General features: G+C 45.3%; 1 protein-coding gene across 1 annotated transcript in view; it reads left to right on the top strand.

Annotated features, from left to right (window-relative positions):
* Positions 1–20,775, top strand: part of EFCAB3 (EF-hand calcium binding domain 3) — a 110,078-nt gene that overhangs the window by 58,785 nt on the left and 30,518 nt on the right. Inside the window, exons 23-32 of the mRNA XM_025196857.1 lie at positions 3,567–3,638; positions 4,194–4,298; positions 4,947–5,018; positions 6,879–6,971; positions 8,415–8,486; positions 9,207–9,311; positions 9,835–9,906; positions 10,094–10,198; positions 10,831–10,902; positions 11,937–12,041. Coding sequence (XP_025052642.1) covers positions 3,567–3,638; positions 4,194–4,298; positions 4,947–5,018; positions 6,879–6,971; positions 8,415–8,486; positions 9,207–9,311; positions 9,835–9,906; positions 10,094–10,198; positions 10,831–10,902; positions 11,937–12,041 — 873 coding nt within the window. The remainder of the gene's footprint in view (positions 1–3,566; positions 3,639–4,193; positions 4,299–4,946; positions 5,019–6,878; positions 6,972–8,414; positions 8,487–9,206; positions 9,312–9,834; positions 9,907–10,093; positions 10,199–10,830; positions 10,903–11,936; positions 12,042–20,775) is intronic.

Below are 20,775 nucleotides of genomic sequence, written 5' to 3' on the forward strand. Positions count from 1 at the left end.
CTGCAAGCCCTTAACCATATGAGTGGCCCTTCTGTGGACCCTCTCCAGGTTATCCACATCCCTCTTGAAGTGCGGCGCCCAAAATTGCACACAGTATTCCAACTGCGGTCTGACCAGCGTCTGATAGAGGGGAAGTATCACCTCCTTGGTTCTGTTCGTCATGCATCTGCTGATGCACGATAAAGTGCCATTAGCTTTTCTGATGACTTTGTCACACTGACGACTCACGTTCATCTTTGAGTCCACTAGGACTCCAAGATCCCTTTCCGCTTCCGTTCCACCAAGCAGGTCATTCCCTAGGCTGTAGGTGTGCTGGACATTTTTCCTCCCTAGGTGCAGCACTTTGCATTTCTCCTTATTGAATTGCATTCTGTTGTTTTCTGCCCATATGTCCAACCTGTCCAGGTCTGCTTGTAGTTGTTCCCTGCCCTCCGGTGTGTCCACTTCTCCCCACAGATATATTCCTCCATGCTGATCAGTCCCATTTTCCAATGCCATAATGCCCCCTAGTGCTCACTTAGACCCTGCCTGGCTCTTGCCATCACCTCCCAGGGTCCCATCCTGGTTCCTCACTTGTCACATCTTGTAAAACTTGAAGGGAGGCTACCCTCAAAGGCTGGTAAGCCTAAGATGCTCTCTCTCTTTCCATCTCTGTACCAGCTCCTTATGTCCTATTCACCTTAAGGGTTAAATGTGACCTCCTCCTGCCCCTACAGCCCCACTCGTGCCTCACAGATGTTACCCTGTACACCTTTCTGTCCCTTCTAGAGGCCTCAGCCCTTCTGGCTTTAGCCTCCCTAACCTTTCCTCTGGCTGCCGGCTTCCACCCCAGGCCTACTGATCCTGGCCCAGCTGTTAGCCTCAGCCTTGTCTGTTCTCTGCATCTCTGGGCTCCTGTGTCTTTCTCTGGGCCGGCCCCTAGCCCTCAGGGTGCCTGACCCCAGGCTGGGCTGCCCTCACTGACTCCACCCTCAGTTCTCTGGTCTCTTACCTTGGGCTGAGCTGCTTGCTTCTCCAGTCCTCAGCCTCCGGCTCCTTGACCCTGAGCCAGGTTGCTTGTCTCTTCAGCCCTTAGTGCTCTGGTCCTTGACCCAGGCTGCTTAATGCCAAGTGCCCAAGCAGGCACCCCTCAGTGGCCTCCAAACTTCCCCCCATAGGCACAATCTGGTCCTCCAGCCTAACACCTAATTCACAACATGAACAGAAGTTACCCAGGTCTGGATCACTACCGTACTACAAGGCCCTTAGACCCCTTCTGTTCCCTCTGGGGGCAACTCAGGTGCTTACTAGTCCATCTGCTGCAGGCATCTCTCAGGAGCTCCTCAGCCTTCAACATGCAGGGCCAGACTGATCGCCTGCTCTGGCTCAGGCCCTGGGTTTGTATGTCCAGAAGCCATGCCCTCCTGTGGTTAGGTGTCTTCCTCAGGTCTGCACAGGGTTTTCCTTGTCAATCAAGGGCCAGCCTGCCCTCCTGCAGCTGTGGCCCCACACAGCCAGCTTAGCCCCATGCAGCTGCTTAAAACCAGGAGGCTCCTGCTCCTTTAAGTCCCTCCCACAGCTAATTAATTGACTACTTTTTTTGGTCAGATAACTGCCCTTGCCAGGCTCTAGTTAGGAACCCTCTTGTTCAAGTTGCTGCGGTTTCTGCAAGGGATGGATTCCTTATGTAACAGCCTCTGTTACACTTTTTAAGCGCTCATGTAAGGGGAGGTTCCTGTTCACCCATGAAGGTCTGTAGCCTTCTTTCCTTTTGCTTGAGATTTAAGCCACCAGTAGTAGCCCCTAATTTGCACTTCTGCCTTAAAACAGTTCTGGGCTGCTTCCACGTCTAAGTCTGTTAGCTTTCAAATCCAGTGCTCTCGTTAATTGATTGCCTTATTTTGTCAAATTTAGCCCTTTTGAAGTCCACGTACCTTGTAAAAGAACTGGTCTTGTCCCTAAACTAAGCTGAAATCACTTCATGATCACTTTACCCCAGATTATTTCCTACAGCTGGTTCTGCAGTGTCCTTGCTATTTGCCAATACTAGTTCTAAAGTAGTTTTGCCTCTTGGACAGCAACAGTTTCTTAGAGAAATCTATCAGCTAGCTTATCCAGAGCCGTCTTCACCCTACTGTAATGAGTAATATTTATTATTCAGTCTATGTCACAAAAATTGAAATATCCTATCATTAGGAAAGTTGGACTATTATTGAAGTCTCCCATGACCTTACAGAGCTCGTAATCCCTTTCTAAGTCTGAACTGCCAATGCAGTCTCTAAGAGACTTTGTATTAAGCCTTTTGTACACAAATCATCACCCACCCAAGCCCTTCTCAAGACCAATCAGCTCTGTGTTCAAGATGTCCAGCCAGTTTATTTTACATGGGACAGCCATGCCCCCACAACAAACAACAAAATAACCAAGCTTGCAAACAAACCAACAACCTGCAGTCTTTTGTCACACCTTGAGAGGAGCAACCCAGGCTCTGTGCTCTGCTTCTGGGGCTTTTGACCCTCTTTGTGGATCCACCCTCATTTTCTAGACATCATCAGTCGCCGCTGGATTCCCGCCTTCCAGCTAGGCAGTCTATTAAATACTAACCACCTGCCTATTGGGTTTCAGCCCTTAAAGGCTGAGCACCTCCTTATACCTTCCTGATGTAATTTTCACCTATGCCGTCACATCTTATTTCCCTGAAGTCTACTATTTCTTTACCATAATGTGCTTTAATGTACCTGCCCCTTTATTCTTCCCTTATTTCTTCAAATATAAGAGGCACATGTTTAAACAAATTATTTCTTCTAAAATTGGGCTGTGTCTTAAATATAAGTAAAAACCTCTTGTATGCAGCATACAAGGCTGTACCCTTGTAAATGTGTCTTTAATGAAAGGCTCTTTTTTCATATATTGGGGGTTAAAAAAAGTAAATGTCTTAAACATAAGAGTGTCTTATATTTGAAAGAATGTTGTATTTCTGTCTTTTGTAACAGTTTGCACCCTTCAGCAGTGAAATGCAACATGGATGTATAGCTCCTTCACACCCAGTCTGCAACGTCTTCCTGCCTTGACTGCAATGGGGTTATTCCAGATTTACCTCGGGCAAGATCAAAATCAGACTCTAATCTTTTTGCTTCTTTTTATTGCAGCCTAATCCAAAGCCATTGATGTAAATAGAAAGATTCCCATATAATTCACAAAAGTATGAACCAAGGCTCTAGAACAGCAGTTTTCAAACTCTTTTTTCATTTGAGTCTAAAAAATTTCTAATGGAGGTGTGGGCCCCTTTGAATTGTAAGTGTGGGTATTCACATACTTTTGATTAATCATAGTCATCTTTTGCAGACCCTTTAGATATAGTCTGCAGACCACCAGGGTCCATGGACCACAGATTGAAAACCACTGCTCTAGAGCCTCTGGTTGAGCCATGGAACAGTCAAGGCAATACAAAGTGGTCATAAGGTGCATGTCAACTACATTTGCAACTAGACGCATTAAGGAGTCATTTGCATGGCCGAAGTGTGAGGGAGTCTTGACCCCTTTCTCTGATTTTCCTCTTTGTCTCTGATCTGCATTTCATCTTTCAGCAGATGGAAAGGTGGATCTGAAAGACATTATGGAGAGAGTGATGAGTACCCAGTGGCCTTCCCAGTATGAGAGTAAGTGAGAGCTTTTATACCCAATGGTGCTAAGAATGGGTGGACAAAATTTACATGTGAAAAGAATGATCACTGCATCTTTCTGGGAACAGGCAACCCCATTCACCAGGATGAGATTCCATGCATCCTGGTGACTTTGGATCCCTCCTTTACAAATCCTCAACATTTTGACGGGTGAAGAGGACCAAGGATGCCTATTAACTCAGATTTTTCAAAGGCACTTGAACAAGTCAGGGTGAGGCCTGAAAGCCAATGGGAGTTCAGAGTCCAGCTCTCTTGGGCACACTTGCAAATCTGACAGTAAGAGGCAGCCTCCCTACAGTGGCCCTGGTCATAGGGGCACTTCTGTGGGAACCAGGGACATCCAGCACCTTGCAGGATTTAGTCTTGAGATCATTTTCCAGGATGATTCTCAAGAATCCTGTGTACTACAGGTCCCTAGTCCTGGGATAAGACATTTAATGACACCTCCAAGTCTTTCTTTTATCTCCACTCTGCTTTACTTGGGCAAAGCTCCCCACTAACTAATATCTACTTCTTCCCCACCTGTCCTAGGGGATAAGGTTGACATTCAGCACCTGGACTCCATCCTGACCAACATGGGGGTCCACCTAACAAAGGAGGAGCTGCAGGAGGCCCTAAATCACATGACAGTTGATGGTGGGTGTTTCCAGTCTTCACTTTGTTTGTAAGGTGGGGAAGAGGGCCTGAAATTGGTGAGGAGCACTGAGAGTCCGTCTGAGCGCTTGTGCTTTGTGCTAGTTGGATGGCAATGTTGTGATATGTGCACAGTAGATACAAGAGACAATCACTCCATTTAAAATCACATTCTAAAACCAGATGGGGCTTCCTCTTAACCAAGTTCAAATCTGGAATAACCCAGACCTAACAAAACAGGTTAACAGGTTAGTTATCATTTACACCAACTTCATTTTACTCCATCAGGTCAGAATAAAGGGGCCTTGAAGTGGGAGGAGTTATAGTCTTACCCACAGCCAAAGAATGTAAATGGACCAAAGTGTCAATGAAAATCCAGTCCAGGGGGTCACTTTGCATTCCCACCAGTGTAAATGGGAGCAGGACCTTGCCCCTTGAGCTTCATGTTCTTCTTTTCCCTTCCAAACTTCATGTTTCCTTTCAAGGATGTCATCAGGCTTTTGTTAAGAAAGAGGACATTTCTAAGCAAGGGTTTCTGCTAGGCATTAACTGCTGCACAGTTTAGCACTGACGCCAAATCCCCTTTGCCTGTTTGCCTTTTACTATCTGCTTGTCACTTCCTTTAACCCTGAGATGTTCTTTGCCTTGCAGCAGATGGGAATGTGAATTTGCGTGAATTTATGGAGGTAGTGGAGACTGTCCAGAAATTACCCTCTGCTGAAGGTGAGTGAGATCCTAATAATACAGATGGCTGTTAGATGGAAGTGCAGTAAACAAAGGCAGAGTTCTGGGGAGAAAAGTATGCAATGATCATGTAACTAAAGATCATCTAATAGTGTATCCAGACAAGAGGTTTAATTGGAGTAATAGGAGAGACTTTTATCCAGGGATCTCATGATTTAGTGCCTGAGTTGGTGATCTTAGTCCCTGATTTTGCAAACACACAGATGCTCCGCTTCCCCCTCAAGTTGCCAACTCACAGTTAGTGGGATGAGGCATATATGTGCCTGGATATAGAATACATTGTCTAGTTCAGTGTCCAAACTGAAAAATCATGGGGGGAAGATGAAGGTGATTGAAAATGAAATAGAAATCACTGTGTCAAGTCATGAAAATGGCAAAAGCAAAAAAATATATTTTATTTTTATTCATTTCATTCAATCTGAAATCAAGTGTTATGGAATCTTTGGATTAAATAACCCTTCTACCAACCATTTTTTTTCTCTCTTTTTTTAAATTTTAGATTAAACATTTACATTAAAAATACCACTTGGAAATGATGTCAGAAAGATTTATTTCAAGAATGTTAAAATGAAATATTTTGGAATTGTAAAAATTTCCCCCCAGTTCTTCCCAAAACTGTTCATCAAATCTGACTCAAATTCATGATTATTTTTGCTCCCTATGAACTGCATGTTATATTTTTTTTAAAACAGTTCACCAAAAACATTTACCGTACTTGTCCAAGTAAACTGAAGCACATATTCTAATGTTCGTGCCTCTGGAGCCATCATAATGTCCTCTTAGCCCAAGTTTTTGTGTTGAATAATAATATTTTTGATGCATCAATAACTCCCAAGGACCCAAAGCTAAGAGAAATTGAGCTAAGGTAACTTTTTATCAAGGCCTTTTTGAGAGTGATGTAAAGAATTCAGTTATCTATGATGAAAAACTGGTTACATGAGCAGGACCCTTAATAAACTGGATTTGCTTTTCACTAGTCATGTTAGGAGGTAATAGATGCACAAGCTACATAACATATAGTACATTCCCTGGCTGCTTGAAAACAGCAAGGTAAGGCAATACCAACTTAGACCTATCCAAAGAGAAAAGTGGGCTGTGTCTAAGGCAAGCACTACGTTTTTCAGACCTAATAAATGAACCTGAAACTAGTTGGATTCATCCACAGTGCCTCATGGTATTCAAGTGTTTGGCATTACTTAGCAGGTAGTGTATGAAGGGCAGGATAGTCTTCTAGCTAAGAGAGGTACATAACCACTTTAGTCTGACATCAGGCAGAAGTCAGGGTAGATATGCACTTACAGACTAATTAAATAAAATACATAGAGCGCATAAGCTTTTGTGAACTCAAGCTTACTTCATCAGATGCCCATGAAGTGAGCTTGAGTTCACAAAAGCTTATGCTCTCTCTATATTTTATTTAATTAGTCTATAGGTGCCTATCTACCCTGACTTCTACCTTCTAGCTAAGAACAGGACCAAAATCTCAGGCAGCTTGTTCTGTCTACACATTTTCTGTAAACTCTTGGGCAAATAACCTAGCAAGGTGTGGTCATCAGCTGTTCATCTAAATCTCTCTCTGCCTCAGTTTCCCCTTCTATAAAAGTATGATAATACTTATCCTCACCTATTCAGTCTTTAAAATGCTTTTACATCCTCAACAGAAGGGGCAAAAGAAAGGCAGAGGAGAAGGATTGTCATTAGTGGCCTTATATGTTCAAATCTTACTCTCACCCTGGCTGCACGTTAGAGAATAGCACATAGCTGAGTTGCTGTGAACAATACTTATACGTACAGCAAAGGAACCAGTATGGGATGCAATATTTTCCCTTCTTTTTATAGAGGACAGAACTGATGTCAGTAACCTGGACAACATTGGTATCCACTTCACTAGTGAAGAGATGCAGGAGGCCCTGAAACATATCACAGATAGAAGTGAGCATTTCCATTGCCCTTGTTTCTTAGTTTGGGATACATATGCTTTTTTCCAGAGCTTGTGCAGGTATACTAGCCACAAATAAGGGAACTCATCTCCTGTATAAGTGGACAGTCAGGAATTCCCTTCCCTGCTCCTTGGAGCCCCTTTCTTCTCTTTATTATATTGAGACTCATTCAGCACCCCCTGAAGTCAGTAAGAAGATTCCCATTGTCTTCTTTGAATGCTGAAGGATCTTAACTAAGATATGTGACTGGTTTCATCTGTTCCATCCTGTCCCTTCCCATGCACTTGTATCACAGAATGAAAACTCTGCGCATTGTTATTAAAATTGCTTTCCTGATCCTAAGCCCATGGTCCTTGCCTCACATTGTCTTGAGGCTCTGCCTCCAAAACCCCCAAAACTCTGTCAGTCCTCATGGAACATTTTGAGTTTTATTCTGTTGAGAAGACCTGTCTGCCTCCCTTCCTCACCCCTGCTTCACAAAACACTGTCCCTGGTGACCGCTCCAGAGCCAACATGGTACTAGGGAGGGGTGATGAAGAAGGCTGCTCCATCTAACAGTTGCCAGAGTACCACAAAAGCACTAACCTCTTCTCCTAGCTGCCTTTCCTATTTTATACCCAGAAGCCATTTCCATGTATACTCAAAGGAGCAGCTGGAAATATCCAGAGCACAGAAGCTCCCTGGAAACACCAGTCTGCATCCAGGAATCCATTTCTATAACCTGGGGTCTCTGTGGTGGGGTGCTCAACAGCCATGCAAACAAGGAGCTGTAGGAGGCCATGAAACATACAGCTGGATGATTGATGTTTCCAGTCTTCTCTCAGTTTGGAAAGTGTGGGGGCAACTGAAACAAGCAGAATTTAGTAGGGAGTTAAAATTCCTGCTTATGCTTGTGCTTCTCAGATGACAGTGATACAGTGCCTGCCCAATAAATACAAGAGATAATACATCCATTAAAAATTACCTCCCAAGCCCAGATTCTGCTTCCACTTACAGCGGTAGAGATTTGGAGTGACATCAGTGAGACCAGTGGATGAAACAATTGATTCTTATTAAATCAAAGTCAATTTTTAACCACTCTGTTATTATAAAGTGACCTTTAAATGGGCTGAAATTATATTTCTATATTGCATAACAGCAATGGAAAGTGACCTTAATGCAAATCATAATCTGGTCAAGTAAAGTCAATTCAGACTCATACACACGTAAAGGGGAGAAATATCAGGCTCCATTTAATGGCATTTCTTTCACTTTTTTTATCCCAAATTTGTGACCCCTTTCAAGGGTAAGTTTCCATTTCAGAAGAAGATAGATCTCAGTTCCCTTTGTGACATTTTCTTCTTGCTCTTGTCATGACATAAGTTCCACAATGCCTTCCTGTTCTTAGTGTCTTTCTGTCATTTCCTTTGACTCTGAGCTCTGCTTTTCTTTGCAGCGGATGGGAAGGGGAATTTGAGTGAATTTACGAAGGGGGTAAGAACTGTCCAGAAATTACCCTTAAGTGAAGGTGAGTGAGAATGTAAAAATAGAGGTGGACAGTAGGTCATAGTGCACTGAATAAGAGCCAGAAGTCCTCTGGAAGAAATAATATGTGTTCATGTATTTAATCTAATTCAAGTCTCTCTCATGATGATTCTACACAAAAAGATAGACTTAAGGTCATATGGCTACTTTCATTCTGGCATTTCCTAGCTCCTGACTCTGACTTTGTCACCTTACCCCCGGGTCCTGCAGGCATGCACATGCTTCTTTTCACTTACTTTTAGTATCATTGAAGTGACACAGGTCAAGTTAAGTGCATGCACCTGTGTCCCTAGAATCAGGGGCTTAACACCATTCATTTATCAGAACTTTTTGGATGTCATAGTATTGTGGATGTTTGTGACATCCTACATGTGAAACAATGATGAACTGTTGTGAAACACAGCTACAGGCAGTGGTGCTAAGAAGTAATTTTTAAACACGTTCGTAGGGGCTTCTTCAGAGTAAAAGACAGCATCTAATTAAATGTTTAATGTCTTAGAATGTTTCCACACCTAGCTTTTCCTGAATTATATTGAGAATTCTTGCTATATTAGATATGCAAGCTCAATAGTGTATAATAAGCCCCTGCTGATTTGCAAGTAAAAAGGATGGCTTCAGTGTCTTAATAACAAGTATCAAAGATAACAAGGGTTTGAGTCAATGCCACCATTGCAAATTCTTATATTTTCTTCCCACTGTAAAGGGGACAGAGTTGATGTCAGCAACCTGGACTCCATCCTGTCTAGCCTTGGGATCCATCTTACCAGTGAGGAGATGCAGGAGGCACTGAAGCATATTGCTGTAGACGGTGAGCATTTCCAATCCCCTGCATTTTAGTGAAACCTGAGCTTTTTCAGAGGCCCAGACTGGGGGTTGAGCTCTCTTGCTGCCACCATGGGGTAGGGAGGAATAGTGCAAGAGTCTGCTGCTTCCTAGTAGTGAATGAGCATGGCATAGCTGCTAAACCTCACCCTCGCCTCCTCTCCTCTCCCCTCCCCTGACCTTTCTCAGGAGATACAAGGTATGCTGTCATTTTTATCTATCTACTTCTGTCTTCAGGAGGCAGCTGGGAAAAGTCACAGCACAGAGTTCCCTTCAAAGCTTGATATTTCCTGGCAAATCCATGATAGAGAAGGTGACCCAAAGCCAGTGTCCCACCTGTTGATTTCCTCCCTGAATGGGGATTTCAGGGTATAGGGAAACCTCTTTGCATGACTGGAGAGGTGTAAAGTAAGAAAACTGAACCACAGGTTTTGAAGCCCTGTTCCTGCAGCTGTTTCTTAACCCTGCTGTACCTGGCCCTTGCCTCTGAGTGGTGCTTTCACTTGCAGGGGACAGCAAAATCAGCTTGAGTATGTTTATGAAGAGCATGATGAGCACATGGAGACCATCCCAGGCCAACAGTATGTGAGAACATGGGCTCACAACTTTAGAGAAAGGTGGAAATTATGGATTGGGGTGGTTCAGAGAGGGGCATTGCAAATTCTGTGCACAAATCACACCCCAGGGTCCCTGCTTCATTTACACTCTCCCCTTACTCAGGCAAAGTTCCCCACTGATTAATGCCTATACTTTCCCTACCTGTTCTAGGGGATAAGGTTGATATCCAGCACCTGGACTCCATCCTGAGCAGCATGAGGGTCTACCTAACCAACGAGGAGCTGCAGGAGGCCCTGAAACATATAACAGTTGATGGTTAGTGTTCTCCGTCCTCTCTATTCATAAGGTACCGAGTGAGGGAGTGCAAATCAGCACCAGACTCCTGCTCTGTGCCAAACTTTGATTTTTGTCAGATGACAAGGGTGTGATGTGTGCACAATACGTGGTGTGACAAGTGATCCATTGAAATAACATCCTTGGCCCAGATTGTGCAGTGTGTGAAGCTGTAGTAATGGCACAAATGGATTGAATTGCTGATTCTCATTTCTAATAAATTTACTTTACTCAGCCATGTCAGTGTAAAAGGGGTCTTAAAATGAGGTTCTTTGCTGTTTGAACTCATGATACTATAAGTGTAGAGGAGTTACGCAATAAAAAGACATGTGGTCCAGTGGAATCAGTCTGGTTTCCCATCCATGTCAATAAGAGCAGGATCTGGCCCTTTGAATTTTGTGCCTTCACTTTTCTGATGCCAGTGCTATGGACCTGCCAGGGATTCCATCGTTTGGGCCTTAAGAACAAACAAAGTTGTAAGCAATTTATGTGACAGTGTATCTTTTTGGTGGCAACTCTCAAGAACTGTATTCCTGAGCCCAGTTCCCCTCTGCCTGTCTGTTCTTTACTTCCTGTTTGCTATTTCCCATAACCCTGACTGCTCTGTCTTGCAGAGGATGGGAAGGTGAATTTAGGTGAATTTATGGAGGGACTGAGGGCTCTCCAGAAATCACCCACAAGTAAAGGTAAGTGAGAACATAAAATGAAGATTGTTGGTAGATAGTGCACTGAATAAGGCAAGGGTCATTAAGTTATCATATAATCATAGTCTGTGTAGTACTTACTTTGCATGGCCAGAAAAAAAGTTATACCACTAACCTTCTTTCTAGCCTTTCCCAATCCCTGAGTGTCCAACATTATAACATGGGGCCGTGATCCTACAACCATGCACATCCCTTACTTTCCTCACGTGAAGTCTTGCAAAGAAGTAACTGCTAATCATGACTGTAGTAGCTGTTTCATAGTGAAACAAAAGATTCCCTCTATTTCCATGAACAGTTTGATAGACAGGATTCTTAGTAGACTGCATTCTGTCCACTTTCGTCTTTGATCATGTTTTGCTTATTAGAAACACGAGCTGAATAACGTATGGTACACTCCATCTGAGCTTGCAAAAATACAGAATGACTTCTATGTGATACTGGAAGTTATCAGAGATAAGGAGCTTCTGTCTTGGATATGTTACTGATTGTTTCAAACATAAATAACCAACACTTAGGGATACATTAATCCCTTCAATAAGTCATCTTGCCTTTAGTTACACCACTAATTTATGAATGTTATGGGTTCCAGATGGCTCATCAGGCAGTGTGCAGTTTAGTAAGTAGGGTGTTTTCACTGAAAGAATACATATGGAATCCTGGAAACTTGGGTTCTATTCCTCCCTCGGCAGCAAACTGAAACAAATAACTGGATGGCATCTGACCTCAAACATAAACTTAATCTGTCTCTAACTCAGTGTCCCCTACTAAAAGGATTGTAATGCTTTCCTAACTCCCCAAGTAAGAACAAATTTTATTACAATCTGCTTGTAAAGTACCTTTAGACCGCCAGAGGGATGGGACTGCAGAAAGGCAAAGTACTACCGTTATCATCACCTTCACGCTATCAAAATGTATTCCCCCTTTTTGCTGACACTAAGGAATAATGTCATGAAAGACACTCAGATGAAAAAGGAAGCAACCAGTGAAGATTCTAATATTTTCTCTTTTCTTCTTAGAGGACAGAGATGATGTCAGTAACCTGGACTCTGTCCTGACCAGCATGGGAGTCCATCTAACCAATGAAGAGATGCAGGAGGCTCTGATGCCTATTGCTGTTGATGGTGAGCATTTCCATCACCATTTTCTCTATCTCCATTAGTGCAGCCCAAGCCTTTTCAGAGCCACAGAGGGTGAGGCTAGGTCTCCTGCTGCCAATGGAAGGTTCAGATCAACAGTATGAGAGACTGTTCCCTCCTAGTAGTGTCCAAGAATACCCACAAGATGGAAGTTCATTGGTTACCCACAAGTCTATTGTACCCTTCTGTGCAGGGAACTGCAAGGAGACCACACAGAGCCATTATCCCACCTGGCAATTTCTCCTGTCCAGAGGGATTCCTGGGTATCTGGAACAAGCTGGCTTTGTGACATGGGTGCAATGAAAAGCAGTATCCCAAGACCAGCTCCATCTGCTGCCCCTGCCCATGCCAAGTTATGACTTTTGCCTCTGAGTGGTGCTTTCCTAGCAGGAGATGGCAGTGTGTTGGCTTGAGTGTGTTTCTAAAAAGGGTGATGAATGTGTGGGGACCTTTCCAGGAGAGGAGTAAGTGAGAATAGATGCTCTTTCTTCATGTTTTATTACCGATGTGTCACTACCTGAACATTTGGCAGAAAAGATATGAGAGAAGATGTAAATGGCAAAGAACAGATGATACAGTCAAAATGCATAGGTGACTGGTGAGGGAAGCCAAAGGAGTCTATTAAATATCAATGGCCAGTAGGGTTTTAGAGAAGGTATATCAGGAAATAGATAAGATCTAGGCCACATATAGGTCCATTGCTGGATGCAGATGGTAAAGAGTGATACAGAAAACACAGGTCACTTTTTTCCTGTTCTATGTCTGGAATGAAGGAGGAGGATGTCTCTATGCTACATGGCGTGATGTACAGAATAGAAACATTGCCATCTATAGCTAAGTAGGATGTTAGAATCTGCTAAAATCAAACATTTTGAAATCATAAGGCCCACATGGGACCTACACTCAGGAATCTCAGGGTCCAGCTGAGAAGTTCTCAGAGATATTATTTTTAAGTTGTAAGAAGTTTTGGAAAACTGGGAACATTTTAAAGGAAAGGAGACCAGCCACTATATTTCCAAAATCTAAAATCAGTAATAGTATGACCCAAAGAACTCTGACCAGTTAGCCTGATGTCATTGAATCATAGAATTAAAGAAAGGTAGGGCTGGAACGGACTTCCACAGGTCACCTGCTCCAACCCCCTGCCTGAGGCAGGAGCATCCCTATCTAATTATCTTATGCAAAACCACAATCTAACCTCTTAGTAAAACAACCCTGACATAACACAGGACATAAAACCCTAACCTGCCTCAGGGAAAGGATGGGAACCACAGCTGCCAAAGTTCTGCTTTTAGAAATGGTTGTTAATATATGTTCATGGGATCCCAGGTAGAGGACCATGCCCCCACTACAAAGGAAGAGAACCCCACCACCACCATAGTCCATGCCAATCTGACCATGGTGTAAAATTCCTTCCTGGTCCCAAATCAGGTGATCAGTCTGACCCTGAGTAGAGGAGCAAGACCTTCTAGGCAGGAACCTCCAGTTTAAGTCCCTGCAGGAGCACTGGCACACACCAATCAAAATCCCCAGCCTTGGGGCCTCGCAGCCAGCACCCAATGCATTTGAGGGAGGCTTGAGAAAAACACTGACACATAGCAGAGGGGGTGGAATTCTGTCCCAGCCCCATGCAGCAATCAGCAGACCCAGAAGAATGGGAAATACCCATAGTTGAATACAGGGACAGCTACATCTAAATCATCCCCAACTAGTGGCTGTCCAACCTCTTCTGGAACACCTTCAGCAATGGAGAATCCACAACTTCCCTGGGCACTCAGTTACACTGCCTCTCTGTTCTAACAGTGAAGAGGTTTTTGTGATTTCTGATCTAAACCTACTTGGCTGCAACTTCAAGCTATTGGTCCATGTCCTATTCTCTGCAGCAAAAGAGAAAAGATATTCTCCATCTTCTTTATGGCAGCCCTTCAAGTATTTGAGGGCTAGAAATACCAGTAGGTCAGTACTAGATAAAAGAGCAGGATGGGTCACTTGGACTCTAACATCAAGGTTAGAAGCTAAAATGCATGTAATGCTAGTCAGCATGGTTTCTTGAGGGGTAGGTGTTATCAAACAACTTGGGGAAATCAAAGTAGAGTTCATCCAAAGTTGTATTTCATGGCCAAACTTATCTTATTTTTTACAGGATTTCCACATTTGACTCAGAATGACATGGAATTCCAATTTAAAAGTTTGCATTATATGGCATTAATATGATGCATATTAAATTAAAAATTGGATCACTGGCAGATCTCAAAATGTAGTTTTTAATGAGTAAATCAATAAGGAGGAATATTTCATAGATTTAATGAACATTAGGGCTTGAAGGGACCTCGGAAGATCAAGTCCAGCCCCCTGCCCCAAGGGCAGGAAGTCAGCTAGGGTCAAAGGATCCCAGCAAGATAAGCGTCCAAATGTTTCTTGAAGGTGTCCAGAGTAGGTACTTTCACAACCTCTTGGAGGAGTCTGTTCCAGGCCTTGGGAATTCAGACAGTCAAGAAGTTTTTCCTTATGTCCAGCCTAAAACGGTCTGGCAGGAGTTTGTGATGGTTGGACCTTGTCATCCCCTGGGGTGCTCTGGTGAACAGGTGTTCCCCCAGGGCCCCAGATCCTGATGCACACCCCTTATGTACTTATAGGCTGCCACCAAGTCTCCCCTGAGCCTGTGCTTCTGCAGGCTGAAGAGTCCCATGGCTCTCAGCCTCTCCTTATAGGGCCTGTTCTCCTGCCCTCTGATCATGTGTGTGGCTCCCCTCTGATCTCTCTTAAGCTTCCCCACGTCCTTTTTTAATTGTGGAGCCCAGAATTGGATGCACTACTCCAGCTGTAGCCTTACCAAGGCCAAGTACAACAGGAGGATGACATCCTGGGTCTTGATCGAGATGCATCAGTAGAAGCAAGCCAGAGTTTGGTTCACTTTGCCAGCTGCAGTATCGCATTGGTGGCATATGTTCATCTGTGGTCAATCATGACCCCCAAGTCTCTTTCAGCTGTGATGCTAGCGAGTGTAGCATTGCCAAGCCTATAAGTGTGATGTCTTTTTTTCCCTGAGGTGGAACACCTTGCATTCCTCTGTATTGAATGACATCAGGTTTTCATCCGCCCAGCTTGCGAGCCTATCGAGGTTGGCCTGGATCACCAGCTTATCCTCAAGTGTGGATACTCTTCTCCAAAGTTTGGTATCGTCAGTGAACTTAGCCAGTCCACTTCTGACACCAGTGTCCAGATTGTTTATAAAGACATTAAAGAGTACAGGTCAGAGAACAGAGCTGTGGGGGACACCCAACAGAGCTTTGGTGACTAAGTGCCATGTTGATTCATTTCTGTCAACTACCACCCCCTGGGTCCAACCTCAGAGCCAGTTCCCCAGCCATCGGACTGTGGTGTAGCTGAGGCTGCAGTTGCCCAATTTTTCCATGAGGACATCATAGGACACCGGGACAAAGGCTTTTTTAAAGTCCAAATATATGATATCAACCTCTGCCCTTTTGTCCAGGTGATACGTCACCTGATCATAGAAGGAAATGAGATTAGTCAGCCAAGACCTACCCACAACAAACATGTGTTGGCTATCCCTTCAGAATGTTGCCTTCTGCTAGCCTGTCAAGAATGATTTCTTTGATAATTTTTTCCAAGATCTTTCCAGGGATTGAGGTCAGACTGATTGGCCTGTAGTTTCCCAGGTCTTCTTTCCTACCCTTCTTGAAGATAGGCACCACGTTGGCCCTCTTCCAGTCTTCAGGTACTTCACCTGAGTGCCACAAGTTCACGAATATCCTTGCCAGTGGCTGCGCTATTTTCTGCCAGTTTCTTTGGCATTTTTGGGTGCAATCTATCCAAACCAGCTGATTTGTGGGGGTCCAGCCTCTCAAGATGCTCCCTCACAAGATCCACACCAATGGTGGGCATATATTCATCCTTACCCTGCTGATCCTGCAACTTGTCAGGCAGGGTGATCCCTTTGGGTGGATGAAAGACCAACACAAAGTAATCATCAATAGATTGGCTTTTTCCTGGGTGTCAGTTATTAGCTGCCCCATTTGGTTTATCAGGGGTCCAATGTTGCCCTTGTTTTTTTTCTGACTCCTCACATATCTGAAGAAGAACGTTTTATTGTCCTTGATTCATGTAGCCAGTTGGAGTTCAGTTGCAGCCTGGGCTTTTCTAGTTCACTCCCTGCAGGTGCAGACCAGTGCAGAATATTCTGCCTTAGTTGTTTTCCTGTCTTCCATCCTTTATAAACCTGTCTTTTTAGATGTAGGAGGTCCATGAGTTCCCTGTTGAGCCAAGCGGGTTTCTGAGCCCTTTTACCACCTTTCCTATGGGTTGGGAAGGACTTCCCTTGTGCTTTTAGGATTACTTCCTTAAGGAGCAACCACTCATTATGAACTCCCCTGCCTGTCAAATAATCCCCTCTCATGGCCTCAAGAATAAACCTCATGAGCTTATGAAAATCAGCTTTCCTAAAGTTGAGAATTACTACATTACTGGCTGACTTGCCAGCTCTGCGATGGATAGTGAAAGTGATCAACTTGTGGTCACTGTCACTCAGCTTCCCTTCAATTCTTAGGTCGCTGATTAGATCATCCCCTCTGGCCGGTACTAGGTCCAGTAGCTCCTTACCTCTTGTCAGCCCATAAACTTCTTGAGACAGGTAGAGCTCATCAATGCATGTGAGGAAACTTTGAGACCAATAGGATTTGGCTGAATGTTCTTTCCATGAGATGTCCGGGTAGTTGAAGTCTCCCATGACAACCATGCACTGAGAGCATGCAGCCTCAGCCAGTTCCCTGGCAAATTCCTGGTCAAACTCTTGTTCCTGATTTGGAGGTCCTACCATTGTATTCCCTTTGCCACGTTCCCCTCGTATTCTAACCCAAAGGGTCTCCAAGCGTCCTCCTTGGGTGCTAATCTCAGCTTGTAGGGACATATAGTTCTCCTTCACATAGAGAGCTACACACCCTCCCCTTTTTTCAGCAGGCTCTCTCCTGTACAGGGTATAGCCATTTATACCTGTAGTCCAGTCATAGGAGGAGTCCCACCAGGTTTCCATTATCCCTGAGATTGTAGTTGGGGGTTTTTTAGCAGGAGGACCAGTTCCTCCTGTTTATTCCCCAAACTCCTAGCATTAGTGTACAGGCAAGTAAGGAAGCCATTGGAGGCCCTAGCAAATTACCCCAGGGACAGGTTTCTAGCAAAGTACCCCAGGGACAGGTTCTTGGTCCAACACTAACATTTTTATCAACCATAGAGATGATAATTTCAAAGTTTGCTAATGAAGCTTGACGATGACATGGCAATTGATGAGGTGGTAAAACACAAAGAGGACAAGGTCACTTTTAGAGTGATCTGAATCACCCACTTAAGTGGTCAAAATTCAATAAAATGCATTTTTAATACGGCCAAATTCAAGGTAATATATCGGCACTGAAAATGTAAGATGCGCTTACACAATGGACGACAGTCTTTTAGGAGAATAGGGACTCTGAAGGACTCAGGGACTGTAAAAGATAATTGCTTCAACTTGAGCTGCCAGTGCAGTCCTACAGCAAAAGAGCTAATGCTGTTTCCCTGTTCATACAACCAAAAAATCCCAAGTCAAAGTAAGGAAGCGATCCTGCCTCCTTACACAGCGTGAGTAACACTGCCACTAGAATTCTGTGTCTAGTTCTTGCGTCCACACTTCACAGAGACCAGAGTAATGAGTCAGGGGCAGGAGAACAAGATTTATCATGCCAGGCTTTAAGAGCTCAATTTAACAGCTGACTGAAGACAAGGGATGTTTTCATGACTATAGACCAGGGGTGGGCAAAATGGCAGATCTAGCCAACAGTCGGACTCCATTTCCAGCCCCTGCCCACATCACTGTAGCTGGTTTCCATGTAGACCCCAGCAGTGGTGGCACCGTGACAGCCCGGGCCAGGGTTTCTGTGAAGACCAGCCCCAGCAGTGCTGGCATGGTGCGCAGCTGGGTGGGGAGTTATTCCATGGCCGAGGCTAGGATTTTGCCGTGGTGACAGTGTGGTACAGAGCTGAGGCAGAGCCATGACCCACTGCCTGCACACCCCTGTCCCAGGCATGTGGGCAGTGGAACGCAGTGGACCCCAGCTCCAGGCCACAGTGTCACCGCCACAAGATCCCAGCCCCAGAGCAGCCCCCTGCCCAGCTGCAGGCGTTGCCAGCAGTGCTGGTCTCTGTGGGACCCCTGGCCCTGCCCTGCTGGGGTTTCCATGGAAACCAGCTGCAGCAATGCAGGCAGGGGCTGCTGGGAAATGAAGTCCACTGTGGGCCTAATCTGGCCCATGAGTCATACTTTGCCCACCCCCTGCTATAGACAGATATGTATAGCTGGAAAAGATATGATGCTGAAGGCTTAAACCTTGCTGACAAAGGCCTAAAAAGATCAAGGGATACGTCCTATTTCTCTTGGCCTAAATGGTACGTATGCAACCACATCATTGCAATCGGGGATTCAGCTTTGAAAATGCAAGCATACGCCAAACCACTGAGCATGCTCAGTAAAGCTGTGGTCTGGTTGGGCAGTTGTGTGATAAAAGACTATAGGTATTGGTGTAAGGCTGAGGAAGTCCCAAAATTTTGGTTTCAAGAAGACTTTCTGCTCACAAACAGGAAGGAATTGGTTGAGAATGTGAAGGTGGAAGGTAACTGGGGTGGCAGTGACCACAAAATAATAGTTCAAGATCCTAAAGGGAAGAAGGAAGGAACACAGCAGAATAAGGACAATGGACTTCAGCAGGAAAAGCAGACTTTAACAAAGTTAGGGCCCTGGTAGGCAGGATTCCTTGGGATGCAATTCTGAGGGGTAAAGGAGTCCAGGAGGGCTGACTGTCCTTTAAGGAGGCTCTCTTAACAGCACAGGAGCAAGCTATCATGATGCAATGGAAGAATGCACAGTACAACAGGAGATCAGCCTGGCTAGATAATGATCTCTTCAAGGAGATGAAATGCAAAAAGGAATACTATAAAAAGTGGAAACTTGTTCATAGTACTAGGGAAGAGAATAAGAGTATTGCACAGGTACACAGGGAGAAAATTAGGAAGGCCAAGGCACAATTTGAGATGCAGCTGGCAAGGTACATAAAAGGCAATAAAAAGGGATTCTGTAGGTATATCAAAAGCAAAAGGAAAATCGGAGATCCCGTAGGTCCCTTACAGAATGTGGAAGGCAGTCTGCTCATAGGTGATGCAGAGGAGGCTGAAGTATTTAATGCCTTTTTTATTTCAATTTTCATAAACAAGGACAGCTACCAGATGACAAGTACAATTGTCAGCAGAGATGAGGAAGGAGACAAAAAGCCTAGACTAATTTCAGAAAAGGTTAGGGTTTTCTTAGAGAAGCTAGATGGTTTCAAGTCAGCAGGGCCAGATGGGATGGACCTGAGAGTATTGAAGGAAATGGCTGAGGTAATCTCAGAGCCATGAGCTATCCTTTCTGAGAGCTTGTGGAGGTCAGGCAAGGTCCTCAGATGACTGGAAAAGTTATACCGGTGGGCCAAAGAGATTATCAGGGGAGGTAGGACATCCCAGTGCTGCCTGGGTGGCATGTGGCAAGTTTGAGCCCTGCCTGGGGCAGGGGCTCAGGGCAATCAGCCTGAGACCAGGAGGGCCAGACCTCAGCCCTGTGAGTGGCAGAGCTAGGGCCAGGGTCCATCAACCTGAGGAGGGTGAAACCACAGCCCGAGAGAGGCGAAACCCAGGGCCAGGGGTCTGCAGCCCAAGAAGGGTGAAAACAGAGGCCAGAATGGCAAAACAGGGGCTGGCACCTAGAAGTGAGGTCTGGCACCATAAGCCTAGCTAAGGGGACCAGTGAGAGGAAAGGGACAGAGGCCAAGCAGGTCAAAGCCCCAACAAGGGTGTAAAGGCAGCTCACCCATGTGCCTCAGTTTACCTGTGGCTGCTGGCATTGTCCCCAGGGGAACAAGCAGGGAAGGGAAACCTGCCTGCCCAGCTGCTGCTGCTGCCACCCTAGAGCTGACCTTAGGGGTAGGCAATGCTCCCAGGGTGCTGTGGTCAGAGGGGCACCACACACACACACACGTGTCCACACCTGTGTGAGCAGCCCACACTCACAGCAGCAATCTCCCCCCATTCTACCCTGGCCAATCCCCTCCCCAGGCAGGAAGAGTGGTGCCCAGTCCACCAGCCACTACTCAGGAAGAGTCAGGCTGGGAATGTGCGGGTGGTGTGGTGCCTGCTCCAGTCTGCCCACCTTGCTCATGCACAACAACAGTAGTGCCTATCCACCCACCTGCCTGATGCACTGTGCCACTCCATCTCTCTGCCAGCCTGCACCCCATGCCCCTGCCTTCCTGCCTCTGCCTGTAGCAGTGCCACTGACTTGGGGGGAGGTGCCAATATACAAGTTTGCCCAGAGCACCATTTTCCCTAAAGCCAGCTCTGCACAACCCCACCAGCATCCCACCCCCCCAGATCAGGCACACCCCCCAGCATCCCAGATGCCCACTCCATGCCCTGCAGCTCCCAGCACTGTCCCAGGTGAGCAAGCAGGGAAGGGGAATTTGCCTGCTGCTGCCACTCTAGGCTGAGCTCTGCCAGGAGAGCAGCAGTGGCTCTGTGGTGGCAGCCAGGCAAGCAGGTTCCCTTTCCCTGCTTGCTACCCTGAGACAGCATCAGCAGCTACAAGTGACGGGCCACAGGGTCACAGGTAAGCCAGGAGAGCCAGGGGGTCAGGAGAGGAGCC

Source organism: Alligator sinensis, unplaced genomic scaffold, assembly GCF_000455745.1.
Source record: "Alligator sinensis unplaced genomic scaffold, ASM45574v1 scaffold444_1, whole genome shotgun sequence".
Taxonomy (NCBI): domain Eukaryota; kingdom Metazoa; phylum Chordata; order Crocodylia; family Alligatoridae; genus Alligator; species Alligator sinensis.